The sequence below is a fragment of the Parasteatoda tepidariorum genome, chromosome 2 (genome assembly GCF_043381705.1).
Source record: "Parasteatoda tepidariorum isolate YZ-2023 chromosome 2, CAS_Ptep_4.0, whole genome shotgun sequence".
Classification (NCBI taxonomy): Eukaryota; Metazoa; Arthropoda; class Arachnida; order Araneae; family Theridiidae; genus Parasteatoda; species Parasteatoda tepidariorum.
The window spans coordinates 35,173,019-35,199,464 of NC_092205.1; the positions used below are offsets into that span (position 1 = coordinate 35,173,019).

General features: G+C 28.4%; 1 protein-coding gene across 2 annotated transcripts in view; it reads left to right on the forward strand.

Annotated features, from left to right (window-relative positions):
• LOC107437091 (thymocyte selection-associated high mobility group box protein TOX) overlaps window positions 1–26,446 on the forward strand; it is a 209,125-nt gene that overhangs the window by 45,798 nt on the left and 136,881 nt on the right. The window contains exon 1 of one of the 2 annotated variants that reach the window (XM_016048980.4): window positions 25,931–26,280. The exons of the other annotated variant lie outside the window; for it this stretch is intronic. Within the exon in view, the coding sequence (XP_015904466.2) occupies window positions 26,209–26,280 (72 nt within the window). The 5' untranslated portion in view covers window positions 25,931–26,208. Of the gene's footprint in view, window positions 1–25,930; window positions 26,281–26,446 lie in introns of those variants that run through there. 2 annotated transcript variants of the gene reach the window in all.

Below are 26,446 nucleotides of genomic sequence, written 5' to 3' on the forward strand. Positions count from 1 at the left end.
AATTTCATTTTAAGATAACTTAATTTCGTAATTAAATTTTATATTTGCTTAGAATAGTTTTAAAATCATAATAAATATTATAGATTCATTTAAAATATTAATTATAATTTTTGAGTATATTTTAAATTTTTCGTTATGATGAAATAATAAATATTTTGTTCAGCACTTTAAAAGTACTTTTTATGCAATTTTGTCCCGTGTATATCAATTAAATCATAAACTCGCAACTAAAAATGAATTATAAAATAGTAGACAAAAAAGTAATTAAAAATAAATTTTTTTGATGAAGTAATTTTTAGTAACGCTTTTGAAATATAACACTACCTTTATTATAATTAAAGAAAATGTGGAGCGTCGATGATTTTTTTAATAATTTTATTTTCTTTCATTTTAAACAATTTTAATTTCATCAGCAATTAAGTTAAGATTAAATAGATTATTTTATTACATAGATTTAATTAAATAGATTCATATATTATAGATATATAATCGTTAAATCGATTCATATATTATAGATATAGATTCATTAGAAATATCATTTGTTTGAATATATTTTATATTTCTCTTGTGATCTTTCCATGAAATACTTTATTTAGAATAATATTCTCTTCGAAATACAAATTTAAAGATGTTATGATTCATTTCTTATACCTCTATTTAAAATTTGTGTGTTGGGATTTCATCCTAATTTTCCTTCAAGAAAATTTTTTCCTCGTTATGTAAGTAAAGTTCTTAGTCATATATTTTATTTCATGACTTTTTAAATAATTTTAGTTTTAAACATAATTTAATTCAAAATTCAAGCATTAAACTAATTCTTTGCCTCTTTTAGAAGAGCTTTTTAAAGTTTTAATAAAAACTTTAGGTTATAAAAAATTTTATTTTTGAGTAGTATATTTTTAGTTTCTGCGCTTTATTGAAATAACGAACTTGTATTTACAGATGTATTAATTGTATAAAAAAGCAATCAAAATTTAATTTTTCACTTAAGAAAGTACTTTTTAAAGAGTTTTGCTGTTAAGAGATGCAACAATATATTTATATATATATATTTTTTATTTCTTTCAAAAGCTTCGAAATAATCGCTGCTCTTAGGAACGTGAACAATTATAGATTAGTTTGTTTTGAAGAATAGTTTTTTTTGTAAATTGATTATGCTAATGTAGAGATTTCATAATTTTTTTTTTATAATCATTTCACTTATGTATTTTAAATTATTTCATTTTGATTATTTTATATCAAGATAACTTAACAACATAATTATTATTTTTTTTTGCAACATAGAATCGAATTTTAAAATTATTTTATGCAAATTTCACGTAGAATTATTATTTCTTTAAAAATGCTAGAATTTTAACATCAGCAGCAATCAGTGGCATCTTTTTTGAAACAAGCACAAAATATTGCTCCTTTCGAATTTATGTGATGCACAAACAACCAATATCAGAGTTTGGCGAAATTTTGTAAAATCAGCTAGTGCCGGAAACTACCTAACACATATTTTAGCTGGAAGTACAGAAAATCATTCAATTGGTTGTATTAACTGATTACTAAAAACTGAAATCAGTGTGTGTCAATAATTTGTATAATCAAGGCGTATACTGTCACTAAGAAGAAGAACTAAAGGCACATTTTTAAAGAATGTTCATAAAATAATTTCCATCTAACCATTGCCATGCACGACCAACTAATATCAATGTTCGTCAAAAGATTGCGCAATCAGATAAAAAGTATTAATTTCTAGTGCCAAAAACTCCCAAACACACATTTAGGAGGAAGTACAGAAAATCACTTTCATTAAGCCTATGTACTACTTTGAAACCAATATCTGTGTTTGTCAGTAGGTTGAATAATCAGTTAAAAGTTAGTCAGTAGGTTAAATAATCAATCAATAGGTTGAGTAATCAGTTAAATACCTTTACTGTAATTAACAAGAGCAATCACAGGTACATTTTCAAGCAAATTACAAAATAGTTTTATTCGAATTGATGCAATACGCTAATAACCAATACTAAAGTTCGGCTAAAGGTTGTGAAATATCTTACTTTTTATTGTCAAAAACTATAAACATATAATTCAAGAGAAAGTGCAGAAAATCAATAGGTCAATAGGTTGAATTGACTGATTACTTAAAACTAAAATCAGTGTGTATCAATACGCTGTACAATCAACTATATTTAAATGTCTTAACAACCTAAACCAAGAACAACCAAAAGCATACTTCAAAAGAAATGTTCGTAAAATAACTTTTATCTAACCAATGCAATGCACAAACAACCAATATCAGTGTTAGGCAAAAGGTGTGTATTTGGCTGATAATTCTGTTTATTCTAATTAGAAAAAGCAACCCAAGAAACAGTATTACAGGAATCTACATAAAATATCTTTCCGTGAACCAATAGAATGGGTGAACAACCAATATCAGTGTTAGGCAAAAGGTTGTGTATTTGGCTGATAATTCTGTTCATTCTAATGAGAAAAAGCAACCCAAGAAACTGTATTACGGAATCTACATAAAATATCTTTCCGTGAACCAATAGAACAGGTGTTGAACCTGTTCTATTGGTTCACGGAAAGCTAATTTGTGGTGAACCATAGATGGGTGAAAATGATGGTGAAAGGTGAACCATAGAGAGGTGTACATGATGGTGAAAGGTGAACCATAGATGGGTGAACATGATGGTGAAATATGAACCATAGATGGGTGAACATGATGGTGAAATGTGAACCATAGATGGGTGAACAGCTAAAATCAGTGTTTCACAAAATAATGTGTAATCGGCTAAAAAATGCTAGCAGCAAAAAAAACCGAATTAGTGTTCAACAAAATCCGTGTGAAACAAAATAAGGTGTAATCAGCTGAAAAAAAGTTAACCGCAAGAAAAACTGAAGGCACTTGAAAAGGAATGATAAAAATCGACACTAGCAAACCTGTTAGATATAAAAACCGCATTTTACAGCATTTTTAAATTTTAAAATTGATTGTTCTTGCATTAAACTAAAACTTGAAACAATGTACAACAAATGCAGTGCATTTAAAACTTGAAACAATGTACAACAAATGCAGTGCATTTAAAACTTAAAACAATGTACAACAAATGCAGCTTCATGAAGTTGATCCATGAAAAGTATATTCGAATGAGACAAGAAGAATTGGAAATTGATCCTTTCCGTAGCTTTCCTTAATTTCATTCTTAACTGCGAAAACCTAAGTCAGAATTACCATGGTGGCGAACTCTATTGTTAAAATACACATTATTCTACGCCATTAAAATAATCGAAGGTCAAGATAGCAATTACTCATGATAGCTAAAGAACCTTTCATTTTAAAATAGCCAATCAAATAAGGGCTCTTCTGTTCCAATCCCCCCCCCGATTCTTTCTTTTTTCCAATGTGCACTCAGGAGGATGATTAAAATGGCATCCATTTATAAAGGCTGTTTTAACGCGAGCTAAATACAGGCCATAAATAACGTTTTTATATATATATTTCACTTTCACTCATTCTCTACTTCCAATTGTAGACCATTAAACGGTTATGTGTAATGGACTTTAGATAATTCGCGCTCTGCTTTTGGGCTTATATTATTTTTCTCTTTAAAATGGAATGGATTGGGAGGGGGGGGGTTAGTTCTAAGTCCGGAGGGAGTTAAGAATTATCTCGACGAAATGGAATTTTATTAAGGGGCTGTTCGGACATAACAAATGAGACGCTTCGATCGTTTTTCTTAAACTTTGTATTGTGGGAAAAAAATGATATGGTTAAGTCTTTTGATATGGTAAGGAACCGTTAAATATAGTTAACAAATCAAATGCTCTGATCTTTTTTCTTAAACTTAATATTATTATTTTTTTTTAAAATTAGGATTTCTTTGATATGGTATTCACGTAGTATTCCATTAAAATGTCTAATATTATGGAATAGCTGTTCGAACAGAAGAAATGAGACACTCCAATCAGTTTCTTTCGTTTTTCTTTTTTTTTTTTTNCAATCAGTTTCTTTCGTTTTTTTTTTTTTTTTTTTTTTAATTGTCCTATGGTGAAAAACAAAAAACCCTCTTGGTTCGATCGGTTTTCTTAAACTTTGTATGGTAAAAAAGATCGTATTCATTCTCTTGATATAGTACTGTAAAATAAATAGAATTTTCCTTACGAGCTATCGGGATATTGTAAACAATAGGGTAACTGTGATCAATTTTCTGCACAAAAAAGGTTATTCCTTTGGCTTACCATTTAAGGAATATTCTGTTAAAAATGAAAGGATCTGTTTGGCCATTACAAAGAAAAATTTTGATCGGTCTCTTAAGCTTGATATGATAGAAAAAGGTGGTATTCATTTGGTATGATAAAAATGCCTGGAGCATGTAAAAATATAATAGAAAAGGTAGTATTCATTTGGTATGATGAAAATGCCTGGAGCGTGTAAAAATATGATAGAAAAGGTAGTATTCATTTGGTATGATAAAAATGCCTGGAGCATGCAAAAATATGATAAAAAAGGTAGTATTCATTTGGTATGATAAAAATGCCTGGAGCATGTAAAAATTTCAATCAGGCAAGTATATTTTACCCTTAAGCGAAAAGCTTGGCTTGTAAATGTTAAACTTCAAATACCGATTAATAAACCCTCAAATTTTGACAGGAATAGCCAAGACGGTACCAACGCGAGGATAACATAAAATTGATTTTATTGGATAACATATTATTGAATTCAATTATGTAGACAAGAATTTATTGAATAAAGTTGGCTCATTCTTTTTTTATTCCCATTGTCACTCATTTTTTTTTTATTATATAAAAGATTATTCCAATCGCTGTGCATAAGAAGTTAAAATAAAGTTTTATAACATCGTTGAAGGGCTTGCCAATATTTTTTTAATATTTTTTATGACTTCTTTGTTAATAATAATATTCGTTTACCCCATCAATTCTTTTTGGGGCTTAATACCTCCTTGCTAATAATGCACAACATTTCTGAGCTCACAATGCTTATTATTTGTACTTAAAATAATAGTTTTGTTGTGTATGTAATGGTGTTAATGTCGTTTATTTCGACAGATTAATAGTAGGTACATCTATATGTTTTCAGTAATATATATTCGAAAGGATGTTCCAGCTTGTGTTTTATAGAGTAATATGCCCGACTGGTCTGGGCTGAGCAAAAAAAATTGATGTTTTTCGAGCCCTGTTGTTCCTGTTATGAAAATTAATTTTGCGAACATGGGCAAATGAAAGTCGTCGTTCTTTCTTAAACTTTATACTTGAAGAAATAAGTTATACTGGTGCATTTTCATGTTGCTCATCATTGTATTGGATAGTTGTCAACGTATTTAAATTTATATACATAATGATGGGTAAGTGAAAAGTATTATTATTCACACAGCACTTCTTTTTTTTATACAAAAAGTCACAATCTAATTATAGTAAAGTAGTTAAGGTTGTTTCTCAAATGCTCCCTCGTCATATGAAATATTTTTTTTCGAATAGTATGGTCTTTTTATAACTGCTGTTAGTTTGCAAGAGTTATTCCTGACTGTTAGGTCACGTTTAGCCTATCTATAGCCAGCGCTCCATATGCTTATTCTAAAAATGGTTTAATACATCAATATGAAGAAAAGCCACAATGTTATAAAATGAAAAGCGTTTATGGTCTAAAGGTATAGTAATTTAAAAATTACTCCAACACTGAATTATGTAGGCCCATAAAAATGACATAAATTGAGAATTATTCATTGATTTTAATAATTTTCATACAGGTGGGGAAAATGTTGCCAAATTGGTGGTTTTTAAAAAAAGTTTAATAAACTTTAAAATATTTTAGTTATTTGTTCCGTTCTAAAGCCCAGATAATTCTTCACAGCAAGATGGCATATATAGTTTAAAATTATGGCTTTGCTCTAAGTAAAAGGTACTAAAACTGCTGCTTTTTTATTTTCCTTGGTGAAAGACACTTTAGAAAACCACGTGAAATATGATAAATAGAAAGCAGTACTAGAATTCTTAAGAGCAATTAGATTTTTTCATCACTACGTTCATTTCAATGCAAGTCGGCTGAATAATTTTTGAGTAATACAATTATTCGAATAATAATAATCGTATAAAGTAATAATCAAATAATAATAATCGTATAATAGTAATAATCGAATAATAATAATCGTATAATAGTAATAATCGAATAATAATAATCGAATTCGGTTATAATATTCTAATTTTTTTTTACTTTTCCACTTCTTTACTTTGCACATATTTCACTTCTTAATTTTTATTTTATTAGGATTTATCTTTAAAAAGAAAAGGTGTTTCATAATTGTGTGCTCAAAAAGTAAATAAATAAAGTTTTGATTCGCTGACGAAATGCCCAAAGAATGAAATTCAATTGTATGTGAACTAAACTATCGATGACACTCTTAGCTTAACTAAATAAGGACTATATTTTCCCGAATTTCCAGGTTATAGAATCCAAATCTATCGAAAATAATGCATGTTAATTCAGAGAAAGTACGTCTTTGTGCTTGATTTCGGTTTCGTGTCTGGACCATCCTTAGTTAAATTAGCTAGCAAATTTAAAATCAGATCTGAGAACCTTTAAGATAACATGTTTGTACCTGATAATCCGAATCATTAAATTATTTTATAATAATTTAATGATCGGATTATTTTCATTTCATTCCTTTCGTGCACAATTAACCCGATCTTCTGTTAGTTGGGAAAGTTCATATAGTCATCATTTCCATGTGTTCTGGGTATCTGAAGGGATTTAATAATCGGCAATTAACCCTTATCAATAAATCGATTAACCTTTATTAATAAGTCGATTGACCCTTGCAAGATTGATTTCTAATTTTTTATGGCAGAACCTTGGTTTTTACCATTGATAATATTACAAGTAAGTTTTCTTAAAATCTGGATTCAGGCCTGCAATCAGGCCCTGGGAAATTTATGTCCTATTAGTCATTTTGATTACCTATTAATCCACGAAAAAAAAACGACTGGTGGGATATATACATCCCAAACCCTAAAGCTAAGGTTGTTTTTATTATTTTCACATAACTTACAAAACAGCTATAAGTATATAATGACTTACAAAAAAAAAAACTATATATATTATAACATACAAAACAACTATAACTAACAAAATCATGCAAATTATGACTCGAAACAACGTAAAAGGCTATAAATAATACTAATATTATGACATTCAGTGTTTCTTAGCTCTATTTCAGCTATTTTCTTTACGAAAAGAACTGAATCACAACTTGTAATTTCTTCACAAACATGCGATTCTTTAAAGATACATCGCCATGACAGTTTTACAAGTTCTGCTAACCATCCAAACAGAGGGAGAAAAGTTTAAAATGCTACAATGTGCAAATTTAATGTTAAGTGGGATCTATTTAGCTCAACAGTCAACTTGGGATATATACGACCCTTTTTAACTTGGGATACATAAGACCCTTTTTAAATGAAACTCATGACACCAAAATTGAATTTTTTTAATTTAATTTATTCCTTCAATCGATTTCAAAATTTCAATATTTGTGTTGTTTTATAAATAATATATTCATGATGTTTTCGTTATCAGATTTGTCACTTTGTTTTTTACAAAAATATATATTTATTGCATATACTCTTAAAATAGAATTTATATTACTTTCCGTATTCTCATAAATTAACAGAATTCCTCCTCTCTTAAAAGCCATCGAAAAAAACTAAAACTTTGTAAACTATTATTGCAACATTCTAAACTAAACCCTTTCAGTGTTTAAACTAGTGTCCAGACAGCAGAAATGTTTGTCTGTATTTTCAATCTAAGTGAAAAACAGAGATCCTCCATTAAGACCTAACAAATGAGAGTAAAGACAAACAAAACACAGAAAAACAAAAAAGCAACAGATCGCATTAAGTACCTCTACTTTCCCCACCAGAGGTCACTACTGTCCTTCCACTGATGTGCTTTCTCTTAGCCTCGGAAACAAAAGCTTTTAAATGCATATCCAATTAATGAGGCTCACGTGAAAAGGGGGAAAAACTCAACTAATTGCCAGCAGTATAAAACGTAATTGTAGTAGGTAACATTTTTATTCCATACAAAGTAAACTTCAGGTAGAACATTTCGTTATTTTTATGCACCTAGAGCTTCATTGTTCCTAGTTGAAATGATTTTGGAGTTACGGCAAAAGTTGGGAATAATTATTCAACTAAAGTGTAATTTAGCTCTTGGAGTTTTCGAACGGTTCACTGGTTTGTGCTCTGAACTGAAGAAAATTTCCGGAGTGTTCGAGTATTTTGTTACTTTTTGTGATAAGAAAGTGTACAAGAAAATAAAAAATACAATGTTGTTAACTGCTTTTATTTCAGAACGTTTCGAAAGTGAAATTAATTTGTTATGGATGAATGTTCTGCTATAAAATCGATTCTTGTTTACCGTTTCATTTTATTGGTACAAAAAAAAAAAAAATTAAAATATTTACTCGCTAAAAGTTGCTGCAATAGAGAATAGCGGCTTTACTTTTCCAATTATTTCGTACATTTTTCATTACATAATCATTAAGTTATTTTAGACCAAATGTTTAACAATATAAGCCCCACCCCCTAAAAGACCTACTTCGTCATATTTCAAAGCTGGCAATAAGTATGCAAGTGCCAATAACGAATCACGTGATTATTTTTGTTCAAAGCATATGGCTGAGGCTCGAACCCGAAACTATTTAAACTACGTCAGTTAAATAACTAAATGAGTGGCAGGTAATCTGGATAAGTTGATTAAATAAAATTTTTAAAAAATTTAATACACTAAAAAATCAAAAGGTATACTTCATCTATTACCACAACATAAGACAAAAAACAATGAAAAAGAATTAGTTTTAAAATACTAAGCTTAAAAGCTAATTAAAAAAATAGTTTATAATCTTTATTTAAACGATACGTAAGAGTTATTACACTATAAACATATTGCGAATTTTACAAATTCAAACATTCATTCTGTTAAAATTAAATATCATATTTATGTCTTTAAACAATCTAGACATTTTTACAATTGCTCGTTTTTTTCATGTTATTTTTAATTAATTTCAAATAAAAAATAATGCCTAGAGATTTTAAAATTTATTTTTATAAGCAATCCGCATTTTTTTTTTTTTTTTTTTTTTTTTTTACAAATTATTTTAGAAAATTAATTTGCGTAATGAAAATTCATTGGTTAAATATTTTATTTTGAGCCACAAGCAGCATTTGTTTATCTCTGCGACATATACGGAAAGTTATAGAAAAGAATAAATATTTACCTACATTTACTTTTTTTTAATAATATACTAACTCTAATTCGAAAAAATATTTTTTATGAAGGTGAATTATTTTTGAAATAGATTGAGCAAAGTGTAAAACAAACGCTTTAGCAAACAAAGAACAAATGTTCCAAATAGAAATTCCATGGTGAATTCAAAGCGACGTTAGCTTTTGCATTTCTTTTTATGCATTAAGTAAAGAAATGTAAAAAAAGAAGACTTTTTATTCCAAGCACTCCTAACACGAAAGCAACGTTGCTCTTTATTGTCGAAGTCAAAGCTGAAATAAAAATGGAATTATCTGCATTGTTTTCTTCATAGCAGGCAACAGTAACAATGAAAGCTGCAAAAAGACCTGCTTTGCATTTTTACTATTCCGAAAGATGTTTATTATAGTTCCGTAACGGAAATTCGAATAAAGTAAAACGCAGACGATTTCTTTTTTCATATTAAATCTGAGTTATACGATTTTTCATTCGTTTCTATTTTACTTTAATTTAAAACTACGATAAAATGAAAACGTCAGTTTACGTGCATTATATTTCATATTCAGAAATTTGCTTAACTTGTGAACGTTTTTATTTTTGTTGCATTAATTTTTTGCAGTTCTATGTTGGTTGGCAACATAGCTCAAAATGTTTCTCGGGTTACGACTTAACCATTAAATCGTTGCTGAAAAGCTTAATTTAATTTGTTATAATTCACTTTTACTAAAAATGTAATTTCATGCAAAAATATTTATTCAGCGCATTCCTTTGTATTACTTTCGTAGATGTGGAATTTATTTTCAGAAAGAAGCTGTATTTATTTATCGTTTGCCTACTTAAAAGTATGATCGTCTGCTTCAGTGTTGTTCTTTTTCGTTCGTTTCATTTTCGTATCTGATTCAACTGCAAAAAATTGTAATACGTTGTAGCAAGTATTTTCAATGATCCTGCTCCAAATATTATTTACAAATAACTCTTGAAAATTTACCGACCCTGACCCTACTTAGCCTTTTGTTTTAGTAATGCTATAACTTTATTAATTTCAACATAAAAAACATGTTTCATTAACATAATTTTTTAATGCTGGAAATATATAAATGCATAATTTGTCGACCTTATATTTACTGTATATTTTACTTTCGAGAAAATACTCAAAAGTTCTAAAATATATTGTTTAAGCATAAAAATGATAATAAAAAATTCATTTTTGTAAATGCATAAAATCAGTACTACAGTTATATCAGTTACTGCTTCTTTGTAAGTGCCTTTTCGAGAATTTCCTCAACTGACAAAATGGTCAGAGACGAAAGGTGGTAGAAAAACGTAACAAATCATGGGATTTTGCAGGTTATTTAAAGCAAAATTACATTTTGAAAAATTCTCAGAATGGATAAAAATCTAGTCACAATATACAAAGCAGAAAATTTTTATAACCACGTGAAATAGAATATTATTTTAAAGTTTTCTTAAAGTATGGTATATTTTTTGGTGAAGTTCTAAAAACTGATGAAGAACAGTTTAAACTGGGATAAAAAGGAAAGAAATAGGAAGAAAAAAAAATAATTAAAAGTTTTATGAAAACCAAAAATGGCAAATTTTGATAATTACTTTTAACATCAAATTATATTCGGAACAGTTTCATGGATGTAACTGTGTAAAGTAACGATTGCTTCTTTTAAAGATGGATCTGAGAACTTCCCCCGCGCTGTATCATTTTGTCATCGTTTTGTTCCGAATCGACAGAGAACGCGTCATCTAAAAATTAAAGTCTGCAGCAGCTGACTTATGAATTCAGATAAATTTTTTTTAATAAAAGTATAAATTTAAATTCAAGTTTTAACAATGTTTAAGAGTTTCTGTTTTAAAAACTTCACTTCAATTTGGTAATCGATTACTTCTGTATCAGTATTAAATTAATTAGTTTTTCGCAAAAGTTAAATTCACATTTACACTTTTAGAGTAATGTTACAGTCACTCCTTTATTTAAATCTTTTCGTTGAATTAATTTAATATTTATTTATCCTTAATTTCTTTAAAGTTTTGTTTTAATATAATTTTTCTTTATTATTGCTCAAAACTAACCGTAGTTTACATTCCACTTTATATGTAAGAAAATGAATAAACAAATGATTTTTGGCAATGATCATTATAATCACTAAGCAAAATAAATTAATGACTAAATTATGAAAAATACGCTAAAAAAAACCTTTGGAAATATAAAAATTTGGAATTGATTACTGAATCATTAAGGAAAATAAATAAATTGTGAAAAATACACAATTAAAAAGAACAGTTTTAGGAATATAAAAATAAGGATTTAAAGATGAGGAAAAATTAAAAAAAAAGGACTGAATAAAGTTACCATTTTTTTGAAAAGAAATTAAAGTTTATATCTAAGTGTGCATGATAGGCAACTAAAAATTATTTGCTTTACCTTTATTTGGATAATAAGGGAATTGTGACCCCGTTAACTTACAGAATTACAGGTAAGAACAAAGAAAATGAATTTGCAAGTTACAGCTCATTACATTTTGCTGTGAATAGTTAGCTCTTGTATCTAAACATAATACAAGAAATGTTAAAATTGTTTTGAATTTCGAAATTATTATAGATAGATAAAAAATAAAAAAAACTCACCTTAAATCCAACTACACTGAATTTCTTTCAATAAAAAATATATTTTCTCTATACAATGTTATTTTTATTAAAAACAAAGTTAAATCTTTAAGAAAAATAAGGGTTTTCATGTTGTTATTTCTTTTTAAACCTTTGTTTTATTTGTATTTAAATTTTTTTCTCCTATAAACTATAAATATTTAGACTTGACATTTTATCTAAATTTAGATAACCATCTATGCATTTTAAACTATATGTCTAACTATATATTTCTAAAAAATATAATTGCGTTATTCGAGTTTTCTACATTATTTTATTTAGGTTAGCAGATGTTTTGAATATAGGGAATGCATCTTCAAAATTTCGTCTTTAAATGGGAATAAAATAGATGTATTCTTGCTTCAAGTTTGATATAGGGATATAATCATAAATATATACATATACATATATGGTTCAAAAACCATTTCGAAATATCTGACATTATATTTCGACTCTGGCAAAAAAATGGATAAACTTTATATATTTATTTCGTAAGCTTTTCGCTGTCAGGAAGAAAAATAGTTTTCTTTTCAGAAAGGAACAAAATCATCTTTCATCGAAATCTGATTTTAGACGGCCTACATTTAGTGTGAAGAAAACCTTCTCATTCTCCAAAAACTTAAAATACTGCAGCATAAATAAAAATAAAAGAGAAATATATGTGATTTATACGTATAGAGGGCGCTGCGATTTAAAAGTTTTCAAATAACAAAGTAAAGCAATAAAGTTAACGTTCTTCTTTTTTCAGTTGTACAAGTTTCAGTAGAGAAGTTTCTAATCCTCTTATATTGGTACAAGTTTTCTATTGTTTTATAGAAGACACAAACGAACAAAATAAACGGGAAGATGCTGTATCAAAAGACACTTCGAATTATGTTTCGCGACAGCAATATTGCGCGTTGTTATTCTTTTCTTACAGCTTCTATTTACTTTTAGTTTTTTTGAGCCTATTAGACGTCAAGCTTGTTAAAAATTGCGTTTTGATTGGAGATGTGTTTTAAAAATAGACTGGCTGTCAATCATATATTTCAAACAACGTTTAGCTTCTACTACTGCTAATTACGCTAAATAGAATTTAATTTTAAATCGCTTGGGATCAGCTAAACGTCACCGGACTGACACAAATTTGATTTTTCGTTTATTAAAAAACAAGCCTAGAAACTTTTTTTCGAATAATTTATATAAATGAATTTAAAATAGTTATGACGTATAATTCAATAAATTTTTATGACTTACCTGCTGCTGAAAATAAAAACGAACAGAATTTAATTTTTAAAACGGTTAAAATTAGCAAAACTTAAATGAGTTATGAATGGATAGAACAAAAAATTCTGTTGAAATTACCGTACTGTATAGTAATGGTATTTTTGGTTAAAAAAAATAATTTTGGTAATAAAAGTTCAAATATACTGTATTTTAACCATTTATTTTGTAATTTTTTTGCTATTTTTGAATAAATGATATTTTTGAATCAATGAATAAATTAAGCCTTCAGATGAATAAATTAAAATCTTAAAGAAAGAATGTTTTATGTTAAATGATTGTAATTAAAAAAAATTCTAATTTAGTCTCATTTAACTATACAGCATCAATACATTTTAATTGATTTATCCCCCATTGATTTATCCATCATTAATTTATCTATCATTGATTTATCAACATTGAATTTCTTTACAGCGACGATTTAACTTTAAATTTCGCAAGCCTCAGTGGATGGTGCTACTGAATAACAATCTCTGAGTATTTTTGGAATGGAAGAAAATTCCAAATACATTTCACAACAAACGGCGGAGCAAAATTATTTATCGCAACAAACATTTCGTCGACGTGCAACCTAAGTAGGTAATTTTCTGACACAGAAAATTAAAACGAAAAGAATGCGGACGCTACGACGCGACCAGTTATGGTTGTTAATCTCAATTTCCTATTCTCAACATATACATAAACTTTAAGGTTAATTTATTTAGGTTCACTCTAATGTTAATTAGAATCTTTAATTAGAATCTCTAATGTTAATTAGAATCTTTGATGTTCCTATATTGAATAACAACTCAACTTTTTTCTTTCTTTTTTTAACCGTAAAGATTGTATTTATTGTATGTTTCCGAAAGGACATACCGATCTCAATACATTAAAAAATTTAAATAAATAACCTTAAAAAATAAATCCACTGCACTCATATTATTCAACTTAATATAACTTTTCCGAACTTAACGGAAATGTTGATCAAGGTTTTAGAAAAGAAAGTTTTTTTTTTTTGTTGTTGTTAATTCTTAAAACGGGAATACTAATGAAAATAATGTTAAAAAATATAAATAAGCTAATTTGAATGTATTAAATAAAAAATAATAAATTCTAATTATAAAATGTATTAAATACGATATTAGAACAAAACAACCCTTTCCCGAAAAATCTCCAGCCCGGACGTTGACCACATCCGCTCTTTGCAAACACTAAAAGAAAGAATAAAAGCAAACAATTGATTTCAACCTGTAAGCGAAAGTCCGCAAGGGTATGTTCGGTCCCCTGAAGCACCCCTACAGTAATTCGAATAGACAAAATCAATAGTACTTCTTTCTTTCTCTCTCCTCGCGGGGGGGAAAGATTCATTGCGCGAATGTATTTCATCTCCGTTACACGTTATTCCGCACAGCCCCCCCCACTCCCAAAATCCCCCTTTCCCCCGTTTCCTTGCGATCAATAAAACATAAATAAAAAGAATGTATATATAAAAAAAAAGAAGAAATTTCTTTATTTCTTTAATTTTTTTACCTCCCCCAACTCAATCGAAGTTATATATAGGTTTTCCAGAACCCCTGAGCGAAGGGTGGGGGGACGGAATTTTATGGGGGATAGGAAAAAATAACATATAATGCGGGATTTTTGTCTCGAGGTATGATATATAGCACTTTACGTCGAAATGTCCGTAATAAAATACGTAAATATGAGGCTTTCTGTATACAATACGCTTTACGCCGTATGGTGCACTACGGCTTTTTTCTTTAAGAAAGTGTATTGAATCAATAACTATGAGGCGGGTTAAAGAGAAATGAAATACTTTCAAACATATGCTGCATTCTTCTTCATATGTATCTAGATATAATTGTCAAGTTCTCCTAAAATTATTCTCTAGCAATTTTCTTTGCAAATATTGTTGGGATAGGAAAGATTTTATAGGTCAAAATTTATGAGGACAAAAGAAGATGATTTGTCAAAAATTGACTGTCATATGTGTTTTGTTGTGCTGAATTCAGTCTGAATTTTATGACTTAAATCATTTATGAGTGTCGAGTAGCATTTGATTATCCGTAATGAATAATTTACTAATTTTTTTTTGCTTGCTTTCGTGTCGATGAGAGGGGAATAATTTAATTGAAATTTCGACCAATTACTGATCAGCTAGAGCTCTTGTAGCTCTACTGTGAAAAAGAAAACAATACAAAGTAGACTTATTTTTCTGATAAACAAAATTTTTCGCGATAACCGTTAGAAGGACAACGTGGTATATCAAAATTCTGCCCTGATAGAACACATTAACGAAATTTTGACTTTTTTCCAACAAGATAAAATTTTAAATTGGTTTCCCTGTGCTATCAAGACAGAAAATAATTTAGCATCAATTAAAATTTTGACCCTTTTATATGTGACTAGAGTGATTAAACCTAAACTGGAGTCTTGTGATGGATGGTAATCCAAATTTGAATCGTATCCTGATCCATTACAAACAGAATTTATCGCGATGTTAGGCATTTAGTGTTTATTAAAATGTAGAGGACATTCCGACTAGATAGAGCCCCTAAATCTGAGCTGCAGCTCTGAGCCTGATTTCAATGTAAGATGCAATCGTTTCCAAAACATTGCAATCAGAAATTATACGCATTTAACAAAAAAAAATTAAATAAGATACATTTTTTAAGACTTGTGGGCTGAAAATGAGAAGAATCATCCAATTTTTATCATACCTAAAAGGGAAAACGTAGTGTGTATCACTTTCGTAAAAATCTCCTATCGCCTCTAAAAGTTTATTCTACGATTTTCGAAAGTGCCACATCTTACGTTTTACGCTTGAAGTAAGACAGAAATTGATTTATTTTCATCATCTTAGTCAATTTGAAAAAGAGAGTTTAGTAAAATTTTCACATTTCATTTTATTATTTAATAATTATATACCATTTCAGTTTAACATTCAATTTTTTTTCCTTATAAAAAGTTGACACTTGAAGAAACAGCATTTTAAAACTGAAGAATAAATTTAACATATGTTGTTTTATACAATTCTCCCAACTAATAACTACCAAATAATCATAGGAAATAATAAATTTTGATCCGATTCTCATGTTCTAGGACTCAATCTTAATGGTAACTTCAATTATAGTAATTAATTAGTGTAGGCGATAATTTAAAATACCAAATCAGACACAAAAATGTACCTTTCTGAATAAACACACCTTTTTTTACTGTTTCGGATTTCTGACTCCAAAAATATACGCATAGCCGCGATCTGGGAAATATGGTCCCAACAGTTTGGTTAGAAAAGCTGTTTAAGGGTTTGATCTAAAGATCCGGTCGTTAGATCAAAAGTTATTTAGGTTGGCCAGTTTATTATTATTATTATTTTATTTATTTTTTTTTTTGCTCATTGTACTATTAAAAATTAATAGCATTTATCCGCCTTTTTTAATTAATTTTTTCGTTACATTTCAAAGTTTCAAAGAGCACGAGTTTGCAAAAAATAATGTACTTTTTATTTTAATTATGATAAAAATTATTATTCAAATCATTTCGATTTTAATTGAAATTCACATCAAATTACTTTTTGGTGCATGATTTAAAAATTACTTCCTAAACTTCTTTTTATTTTAATTAATAATTAATTAAATCAAACTAGTTGTAACAAGGATTTTATAACTAGTTGTAGAATAGTTTATTAAGTTAATTATTATGTTGTTTAACTATTCACAACAAACAAATTCAAGTTATTTAACTTTTTTTATTTTTGCAGCCTGTTTTGAACAAAACTGCTTGAAAAGGGGATTAGTTATTATTCGAAAAGATTTTTCAAAATCCCCTTCATATCTATCCACGTGTGACCAGCCTCTATTTTGTCAAAATAATGTATTATTGCCTGATATTAAATAGAATAAGAGAACAACAATAGGGAGAGGAAGGTTGACTACCGATCTGTGACAAACATTAACTACCTGAATCGAGTTGTCAAGTTGATATCGCCGCCATCTTTTGCTGAAATTATATCGAAACAATGAAACAAAGTGTGAATTGGTTTTTGTAAAACAATTGCATGTTTAATATCGTTTCTTTATGTAAAAGAATTTAATAATTTTTAAAAATAAACTTTTAACCAAAATATTTAAAAAAATTTAATTTTATTAGAAAAATTATATTGTTTTTTAAATATTTAGGGTCGATATTTTGAATTTAAGTTAACTTAAAACGACAATTTGATTCATCAAAATATATCTTTACATGTCTTTCAATTACTCATTTAATTTTTTCAGATTTTTATAATTATTCTCGTTTAATAAATTAGTTAAACATAGTTCAGAATGTAAATTATTCCAAAATATTTTTTCATATTTTCAACATATACGTTTTCTTTACATTTTATATTTTTGGGTACATGCAATTAGTATAGATTTTATAGTTTTGAATAGCATCCCGCCATCAAATAATAATGTTAATCAAAAAATTTTAAACTCTACTAATGTTATAATTAATCATGCAGAATATTTTAAGTGTAGAAAAAGTTGAATGTATATATTTCATGTGCATTTAACATTTGAAAGTATTTTTAATTTTATTGCATTCATTATTTCAAATTATAAAGATCACTGCAAGCTTTCCTGTACAAAAGAAAACTAAATAACTTATACTTTCTTTTATCGTATTTCATTTCTTTTCTTCATGTTTTAAGCAAGAATTTTATTTACTTATGGCTTAGAACGAATTTTTCTTTGAATTTAAAATAAATTAACTTCGAGAATAACGTAGCTTAAAATTTGTGTTTATCATTCTTTATGCATTTAAATTAATTGAAATGATGTTCTTCTTTTAAATAATAATACTTATTGAATTTTATGTTTGAAAGCAGAGTTTTAATATAATGCAGCTAATCTAATGGCATACGCGTAACAAGGCAGTGCAATATCATAAAATATACAATATAAAATATGCTACACATTAAAGATACAATACAGTAAACAAAACATAAAATGTAATGTATATTTTGTAATTTTCATCAATTTGATTTTTACAATTCGTATTTTCTTTTTTTCCCCTATTTATTTGTAACTTTTTTCCGTATTTTTCATAAAAAAAGTATTGTTTCTGAAAAAAATTTATTTTTATTTACATTTTTTTAGCTTCCCTACCAACAGCGATAGTAATACATGCCGAAAAAGTAATTTTCGTTTTACAATATTTTTATTCTTACTTCTCCTTTATCTACAATGTTAAATATTAATAAACTAGATGATAACTAGATTAATATACTTCATGTACAATGTTAAATATTAATAAACTGGATGATAACTAGATTAATAAACTTCATCTACAATGTTAAATATTAATAAACTAGATGATAACTAGATTAATGAACTTCATCTACAGTGTTAAATATTAATAAACTAGATGATAACTAGATTAATAAACTTCATCTACAATCTACATCTTAGTTAGTGGCGAAATTTCTAATAGTAATAACAAATATATTTCGTTATCGCCATCATTTTTAAAATGAGACTGTTATCAGGTTCACAAATGGTAACAGCAATTTTTTTATTTTTTTTATTTTATAAAATCTTTACTTTGGGAAATATTTAATGATGATTTCTTATACGAATTGTTTTTTTTCATTTATTATAGCTTAAATCCCACATTTTTAATGAAAATTTATGCATGACACATTTATTTTGTTTTAAATAGTCGAAATCGATGACAATGATTTATTTTAAAATAGAACTCGACATTAGGAATAACGGGATTTTGTATTTTCCTCTTTCATTTTTTTTTCAATTATCTTATTACTTATTCCCCTATTTTTCATGAAAAGTTATGCATGCCGAAAAAGTAAAGTTTATTTTACTTTTTTTATTTATTCTTACTTCCCCCCTACGGCAATGATTTTTTTGATGTCAATGACACTCAGTAGTTTAGAATATTGCGCACCTACACGAATTATAGAGAAAAAGGGGAGATTTGCCAACGTCATGTCTCGGAGCTTTGCATTCCGCGCGGGCTTTACAATGCTCATCTTTAAACGCTTTCACTATAAACATCATTTTCGACAAGAAAAATAAATATCTTACGTTTTTTCGATTAGAAAATTAAATTCTACTTTAGGCACACTTCCGTAAAAGTTCTTACTTCGGAAATTTTGGAAAATTTATGAATTAAATTTTGTGTATTGATATTTATTCTATAAAATTCCTTTTGAAAGATTTTGGATTTATCGCAAACTTAATGCTATTTTTGCCAACTTTTTACATTTTTCTTATTTGCCAACGCTCTTCTTGAAGCGTTATGGAATTCTGGAATTGCGTAATCATATTTTTTCGATTATTCTATGGCGACGAAGTTTTTACACATTCTTTTTAATTCTTCTTGCGTACTTGGTATAATTTAATATATTTTAATATTTTTAGTTATTAAAAACGAAAATAAAATAATGGATTTCAAATAGTTTTTCTTTTGTTTCTTGTTTCAAAAGCGTTTTGAATTCTTTTCAATTGTATGTTCCGTGCGCATTAGTTGTCTTTGTAAATATATGCTAAATTCAAATAAATTATCTACATTAATACAACTATTCAAATACAGTAGATAACAAGGAAATGGTCTGCCTTGGTTTGGGAAAATTTTGCTAAATATTCTAACATTAAATTAAATGTTCTATAATACATCAGAATATTCTAAATTAAATTTTGAATGTTGAAATTTGTTTTAAAAAATTCCTCATCTAAGATTTTGGAGCCATCGCAAATTTGATACTATTTTTACCCACTTTATATTTTACATCGCTTTTTCAAGTTTGCCAACGTTTTTAATATTTTTAGTTATTGAAAATTAATTACGGAAATAAAAAAAGATGGGATTTTAATCGTTTTTCTTTTGTTTCTGGTTTTAAAAGTGTTTGGAATTCCTTTTAGTTGTACGACTGGTATGCATTCGATGTCAGATTTTATAACCGTCGTTAAACAACCCAATTTTGAGTTTACGACTACCAATGTTCAACTTCTAGTGATGGCAATTTTGAACTCACTCCAGAAGACAAGGGGACTCCTGAATTAAGTATTGGGAGAAATTTTACTTCGTGGAAGACTTTTTGATGAAACTAACCTGCATTTTCCCAGGGTTAGCCTAACGACAAGGGAACTCTAACCCATGACCCGTCTACGACAGAAGATATTTTAAGTCAACACGGTGTTCCGCGGCAGCCGGGTGCGGAATTTCTATCGACCAGTCATTGCTGGGATTCCAACCTAGGGCACCTCATTTTGAGACAATCACTCTTTTTAAATGTACGCTAAATTCAAAGTAAAAATTATCTATATTAATACAGTTCGTCACAAATAAAGGAAAGGTCTGCTGTGTTTCGGGAAAACTTTAATAAATATTCTACTGAATAAGTAAAATTTTTGTTAACTTCCTATCTACTGAGCAAGTAGATATTTCTCATTTTCAATCATGGTTGCTAAGCAACACGCTTAACAGAGAAGAAATGTTTTTCTAAATATCGTATTCTTTCCTTGTAAATTAAATTATAGCTAATTATTAATAAATTAAAACAACAATTGTAACATCATTAACATTTTACTAATTTAGTATTTGAGAATAGCCAATTAAGAAATAATTATCATAAGCTATTTTGAAACAACGAGACGGGAATTATCAATACTTTATTGTTTCCTAGATGATAAGGGATTGATCAGATAGATTATAGATAACCTTGGCCACTATCTTTTCTTACATAATAAAAAAATTCAGATCAATTTACGGTATAAAGTGCACTTTGCGTGCATCATCCGTAAATTCCATTTTACCGTAAAACCTATTTTTACCGTAAAATATTATATTGTAATTTTTACAGTATTGTTTATATTTTTACAGTGATTTATTGATTTTAAGGTATTAATTACTGTAAAAGTTACTGTATATCAGATTTTTGTTGAGTAACATGTTGCGATAAAAATGAATTTTACGGTTAGAAGTACCGAAGACACCAAAAGTACCGGCAGGTTCTTTTTTACCATAATTTGATGATACCAAATTTTTTGTAGAGCCAATTAAAAAATATAATTAAAATTTTTTAAAAAAATACAAAATATTATTGAGAAAAAAAACGATTTACACTGTAATACAATGCTTGAAATCTAGGAGCTAATTCAACTACAATATCAGGCGAATTTTCAGAAAATATTGTAGCCGTATTGCGTTGAACCTTATTATAGTGTAAATTAAATTCTCTCAAACTTGATTAAATGAATTACGGTTCAATTTGAATAATAACCTTTCTTAATTTAAAACACAAAGAAAGATTTCTTGTAAAATTATCATACTGTACACTGTACAGTATGATAATTTTGATGATTTTTTATTTTATTTTGATAATTTAATAATTAATTTGATAATTTTTTTTCACTCAGAAATGTCATTACTGTACAATAATGACATTTCTGGGTTAAAAAAAAATTCTGGTTAATAAAATCAAAATATACGTTATTTAAACCATTTTCTTTGGTAATTTTTCTATTCATATGGTTTACTGGAAATTCTGGTTTTCAAAATTACAATTTTTTTTACCACACATTTTATAAAAAACTCAAAAGTAAATTTAACCGAAGAAATGGTTTTTATGCTATGCTCTGTATTATAACGACGAAATTACCGAATTTTACCACATTTACCAAATTTTATCACATATTATAAAACTACATTTTATTATTAATTTTACCCAAATCATCACCTAAGCATTTCCTAGTATAAATTACCGAGATTTTTACATTCCAATAGAGCCAGCAATACAGTAAATGTTACCATATTCTGGTAATTTTGCACATGTTTTTTTTCTCGGTGTACCTTATGTTGCAGCAATTCTCCTGGATATTACGGTTTTAGGTAAAACCGTAATTGTGTGCGTTAAACAAAATTTCAGAAAGCAAAACAATAAAATGTAATATTTATTCCAATTTTATTAAATTTGTTTCTGAAAGCGAAAGAAAAACCGTAGTATTCCCGTTTTATTAAAAATTTTCCAAAAGCAAGCAAAAAAAAATTTTTTTTTCTTATGCTTTTCAAAAAAGAAATGTTTTAATCTTGAGAAGAAGAAGAAAAAAAAACACTTCCTACTGCGTATGACAATTTTAATGGTCAATTCTATTTTAATACAATACAGACTATACTTTTGTTTTCCATTTATAGAAGAATTTTGATTGGTATGGAAGCAGGAATATATTTTAGATTTTGAATGTTAAAATGCTCAATCTTTTTTTCTTTCAATTCGGAAAACATCACATCAAATTCAAACGTTATGTGCCTAGCGAAATCTTTTGTGCCGAGATGATTTTCTTATTGATTTTGAACAGCTGTTGCCATTTCTTTCTTTATTTTGTAATACCTTTCAAAATCTATTTTCCCAAAAGAACAGTTTTGAGCGAGTGTTAGGCGGAATGGGAAGGAAGGTTACCCATCGAGGTGGCTTCAAAAAGTGCCCGGATATTGTTATTTAAAATGCATTCGAAATGAAATTTCTTCTTGATTTTAAATCTGAAAAACTTACTATTAAATGCCTTTTTTTAAAAATATATTGCTTAAAATACCAAAACTTGGAAGAAGGAAAAAATAATGTTAAGAAACACGTAACGTTATTATTTTCTTTAATCTTTATTAAAGAAATAGTATGATAATAATACATGTAAAATAACCTATAAAACATACAAAATAACTCATACGAAATAGGAAACAGGCCATGCTCAAGCTTCATGTAAAAGTGCATTATGATACTCTACAATTAATAAATTATAATTACCTATAATTGAGAGTCCCGCAGTGGACTGATCGTTAAGACACGGTTCTCAGCAGATCACCGAAATCAAGCATCACTGGCTACGGTCAGTGTGCGGGTGGGTGACCACTTGGATCAGTCTGTGTAGGGACTGAGGGTGTGCGGTATTGGTCCTCGTTAAACTGTGCTACCGTAAAGTGCTCGACTTCGCGCGCAGGTCGTCGGGCTACCGAAGCGGGGGTGCCATCCCCTCCGCAGAGGATCAAAATTGTGATGGCATGTCTTCGGATCATCCTCCGGGATGTTTCCCAGACCGTCGCCAATAGCCCATTGTGCAGCTCTAGTGCGACGTAAATTAACAACAAACAACAAACTATAATTAAGAAATATCAGTAATCACCACCCTTCGTATATTTTTTTTGCATTCTTTGTCAAAAATAAAGGTAGTTCCCATAAAAAATCGTACACTAAGAAAAAAAAAACACTATGCTCAAAACTACCAGATTAAGGTACAATTTACCGTGTTTGGGGAACACCAAAAAGTTCGGTATTTTTTACCAAATATGTGATAAAATTTGGTAAATGTGGTAGAATTTGGAAATTTTATCGCGATACTTTAAAGCTTGGCATAAAAACCATTTATTCTGTTAAATTTACTTTTTCAGTTTTGTATTTTTTACTAAATGTGTAGTCATAAAAACTATAAAACAAGAATTTCCTGTAAATCGTTATCATATGAGCATGAAAATTATCAATTGAATGATTTAAGTTCCATATATTCTGATTTTAAGTACATGAATTATGGTTATTTTTACTAGATATGTCCTTACCATACAGTGCGGTAATTTTACCAGAATTTTTTTATTTCGTCTACATTATAATTTATCGAAAATAAAATAAAAACTTTATCGAACCCAGTTGGATTGTGAGAAATGCGAATGAGAAAAAGGAATCAAAGCAAGTTTGATTGTCTGTTGGAATGTGAAGGTGGTTCTAATAAAGATATTTTAACTCCTACATGTTGCTTTCAGCAATCAAAACAGGTTTTGATGCTTTCCATCCCAGCTTTTCCCGCTAGTGATTCTTTCGATCTTGAAATTGATTATTAAAGTGTATGACTTTTTGATTAATTTTTGTCAAATAGTCTAAAATACCTATTGAGCGTTATCTTTGGTAGGTGGCCTGTATAGGGAGATTGATTGTCAAATCTTGGAACATAGAACTAATCTGTGACTATTTAAGCATCTATGTTAAATAGAAATACATGAAGTATTTGTAAGTGAATATGATCACTTTAAAAATTAAAACAGATGTACTGCGCCTAGTTGGTGTGGTGAGTTTGCCACGGCTGACTCGATTTTCCTCGTTTAAGGATGAGTGTTCGAACGAACTATACTTTTTCTGATTGAAATAAATGGCTGAAATTCAATCTAAAGTAGTGTCCCTAGTGGCTTCAGTGTTGCAAAAGTCTATGCGAGGTAGGGCAGTTGGAGAGCGTGTTGCAAAGATTGGTTGATTATTACTACCATCTGCCCTCCGATCTAAATAATGATATTTTAGTTTGTAAATAATGTCTTCAGATCATCATTAAGGAGGGTCGGTAACCAAAGTGTTTAGCTTTATTGTGACATTAACATACAAACTAAATTAAATCGCAACTTTTACCTAACCTCAATCTATTGCCCTTGGTGAGGTGATATATTTACTGTAACATTTCCCCCTAAAGAGCAGTTCAGTTAATTCATTTCTAATCTGAAAACTTATCTCTTTCTCGCATGGAAATATTTTAAATCACGCTAATTCAAAAAAAAAAAAAAATATCGCTCACAAAATACTTGAGAATCATCTTATCCCTTTAACAAGTAATTCCAAAAATACAGAAATTAAAAACCGATGTGTAAATCGCTCATAGCTATAAACGGAATACCTTGTTAAAATATAATATTGTGGTTGAATTATTACGTGTTTAGATGCTTATTTAGTGATTCGAGAGGTTAAACTCGAATATGCTAATCGATATTCGCTGGTGATACTTTAAATTACGAAATCAATCAACAATTTTTCGTCAAATTTGAACTAACCGAAAATTGGTAAATATTGTACCAATAGTTTAGAACGAACAGAGGTTGAATATTTGTGCCTTTTAATGTAATACGTGATAATCCGATCATTAAAACAAAAGTTATTTGGATGTTCAGTTTTTTTTTTTTTCGCATTGTAGAAGATGTTTAAAAATATTTCTTTTCATTTTTCTGATTTACATTTAAGTTTGGATTCAGCTTCTTAGTTTAAAACAAAGCATTATCAAGCCTGATTTTAAATCTTTTATTGAAATAAAATGAAAAATAAGAAAAAAATAGAAAAAAAAATTAGAACACGTATGTACGTTTTTTTTCTAGCTTTAAGCATAAAATTTCGAACCAACAGAAACATTTATCAAACCTTTTGTTTAACTTAACTAGATTATAACACTCATAACCTGTTTGACAATACAAAGTTTAATTTAACGATGTTTAAAACAATAATATTTAAACAGGCTCAGAACTGGCTTATCGAAGATAACATATGCAATGTAAACGAATTATCACAAACGTCGACTGCAATCTATCACATTTCAAAGTGATGGAGCATACGAGAAAGTCTGCTTGGCGAGGATTTAGCATAATTACTCAACAACCTTGTAAAAGGATATCAACCTAAAACCGACCATTCTACAAACAATTAGTATGCCACAATAAAATACACGATAATTAATAACGTGTCTCTGGAGGAGCCTTTAAAGAAAAACTGCGTATCCAAATTATCCCCTTAAAGAAAAGAAATTAAAAAAAAAATGAATAAATAATCGAAAAATATTCACCAGCGCACATCCATCATCATCTTTATGCAGATGAGGGGAAATCGTATCGGGAGGGAATAAAAGACATTCTCTTTCTTGTTCGGAGCGCCCTCTATTGAGCGAAAACTTCATCACACAACTCGCTGTTGCTTTTCCTTTAGTGATTCAGGTGTAGATGGATGAAGAAGGACTGGATACATGATGCTGCGGATCGTGCCCAAAATACCACATGGATTCTTGTTTTGCTTTTCTTGGATTGATTCTATAATAGAATAAAGCAAAGATTCTTTCTTTTTTTTGTAGTGAAAAGTGTTGATAGTGTGAAGGATTTTATTTACGGACGGATTTTCCAGCCCTTTTTCAACTTAATAAATATATTTGAAATACTTTGTTATATTTTGTATCAACTTTTTTTTGTTGGAAGAAATGGCTGAATTGGAAATTATGTCTCCCATCGCTCAATCTATATTGCAGTGGGATAAAGCATGCCAAGATGAGGTAAGATATAAACTGTTTATTAAGAATTTAGCTTTTTTTTTAAATAAACTCATAAAACTGATTGATTTGACCGACGCATTTTACGTAAGTCAAGTATGTATGCTATGCAAAAAAATTAAAACCTGAGATATGTATTTAAATTATCTTGTTTCTTAATACTTTATTA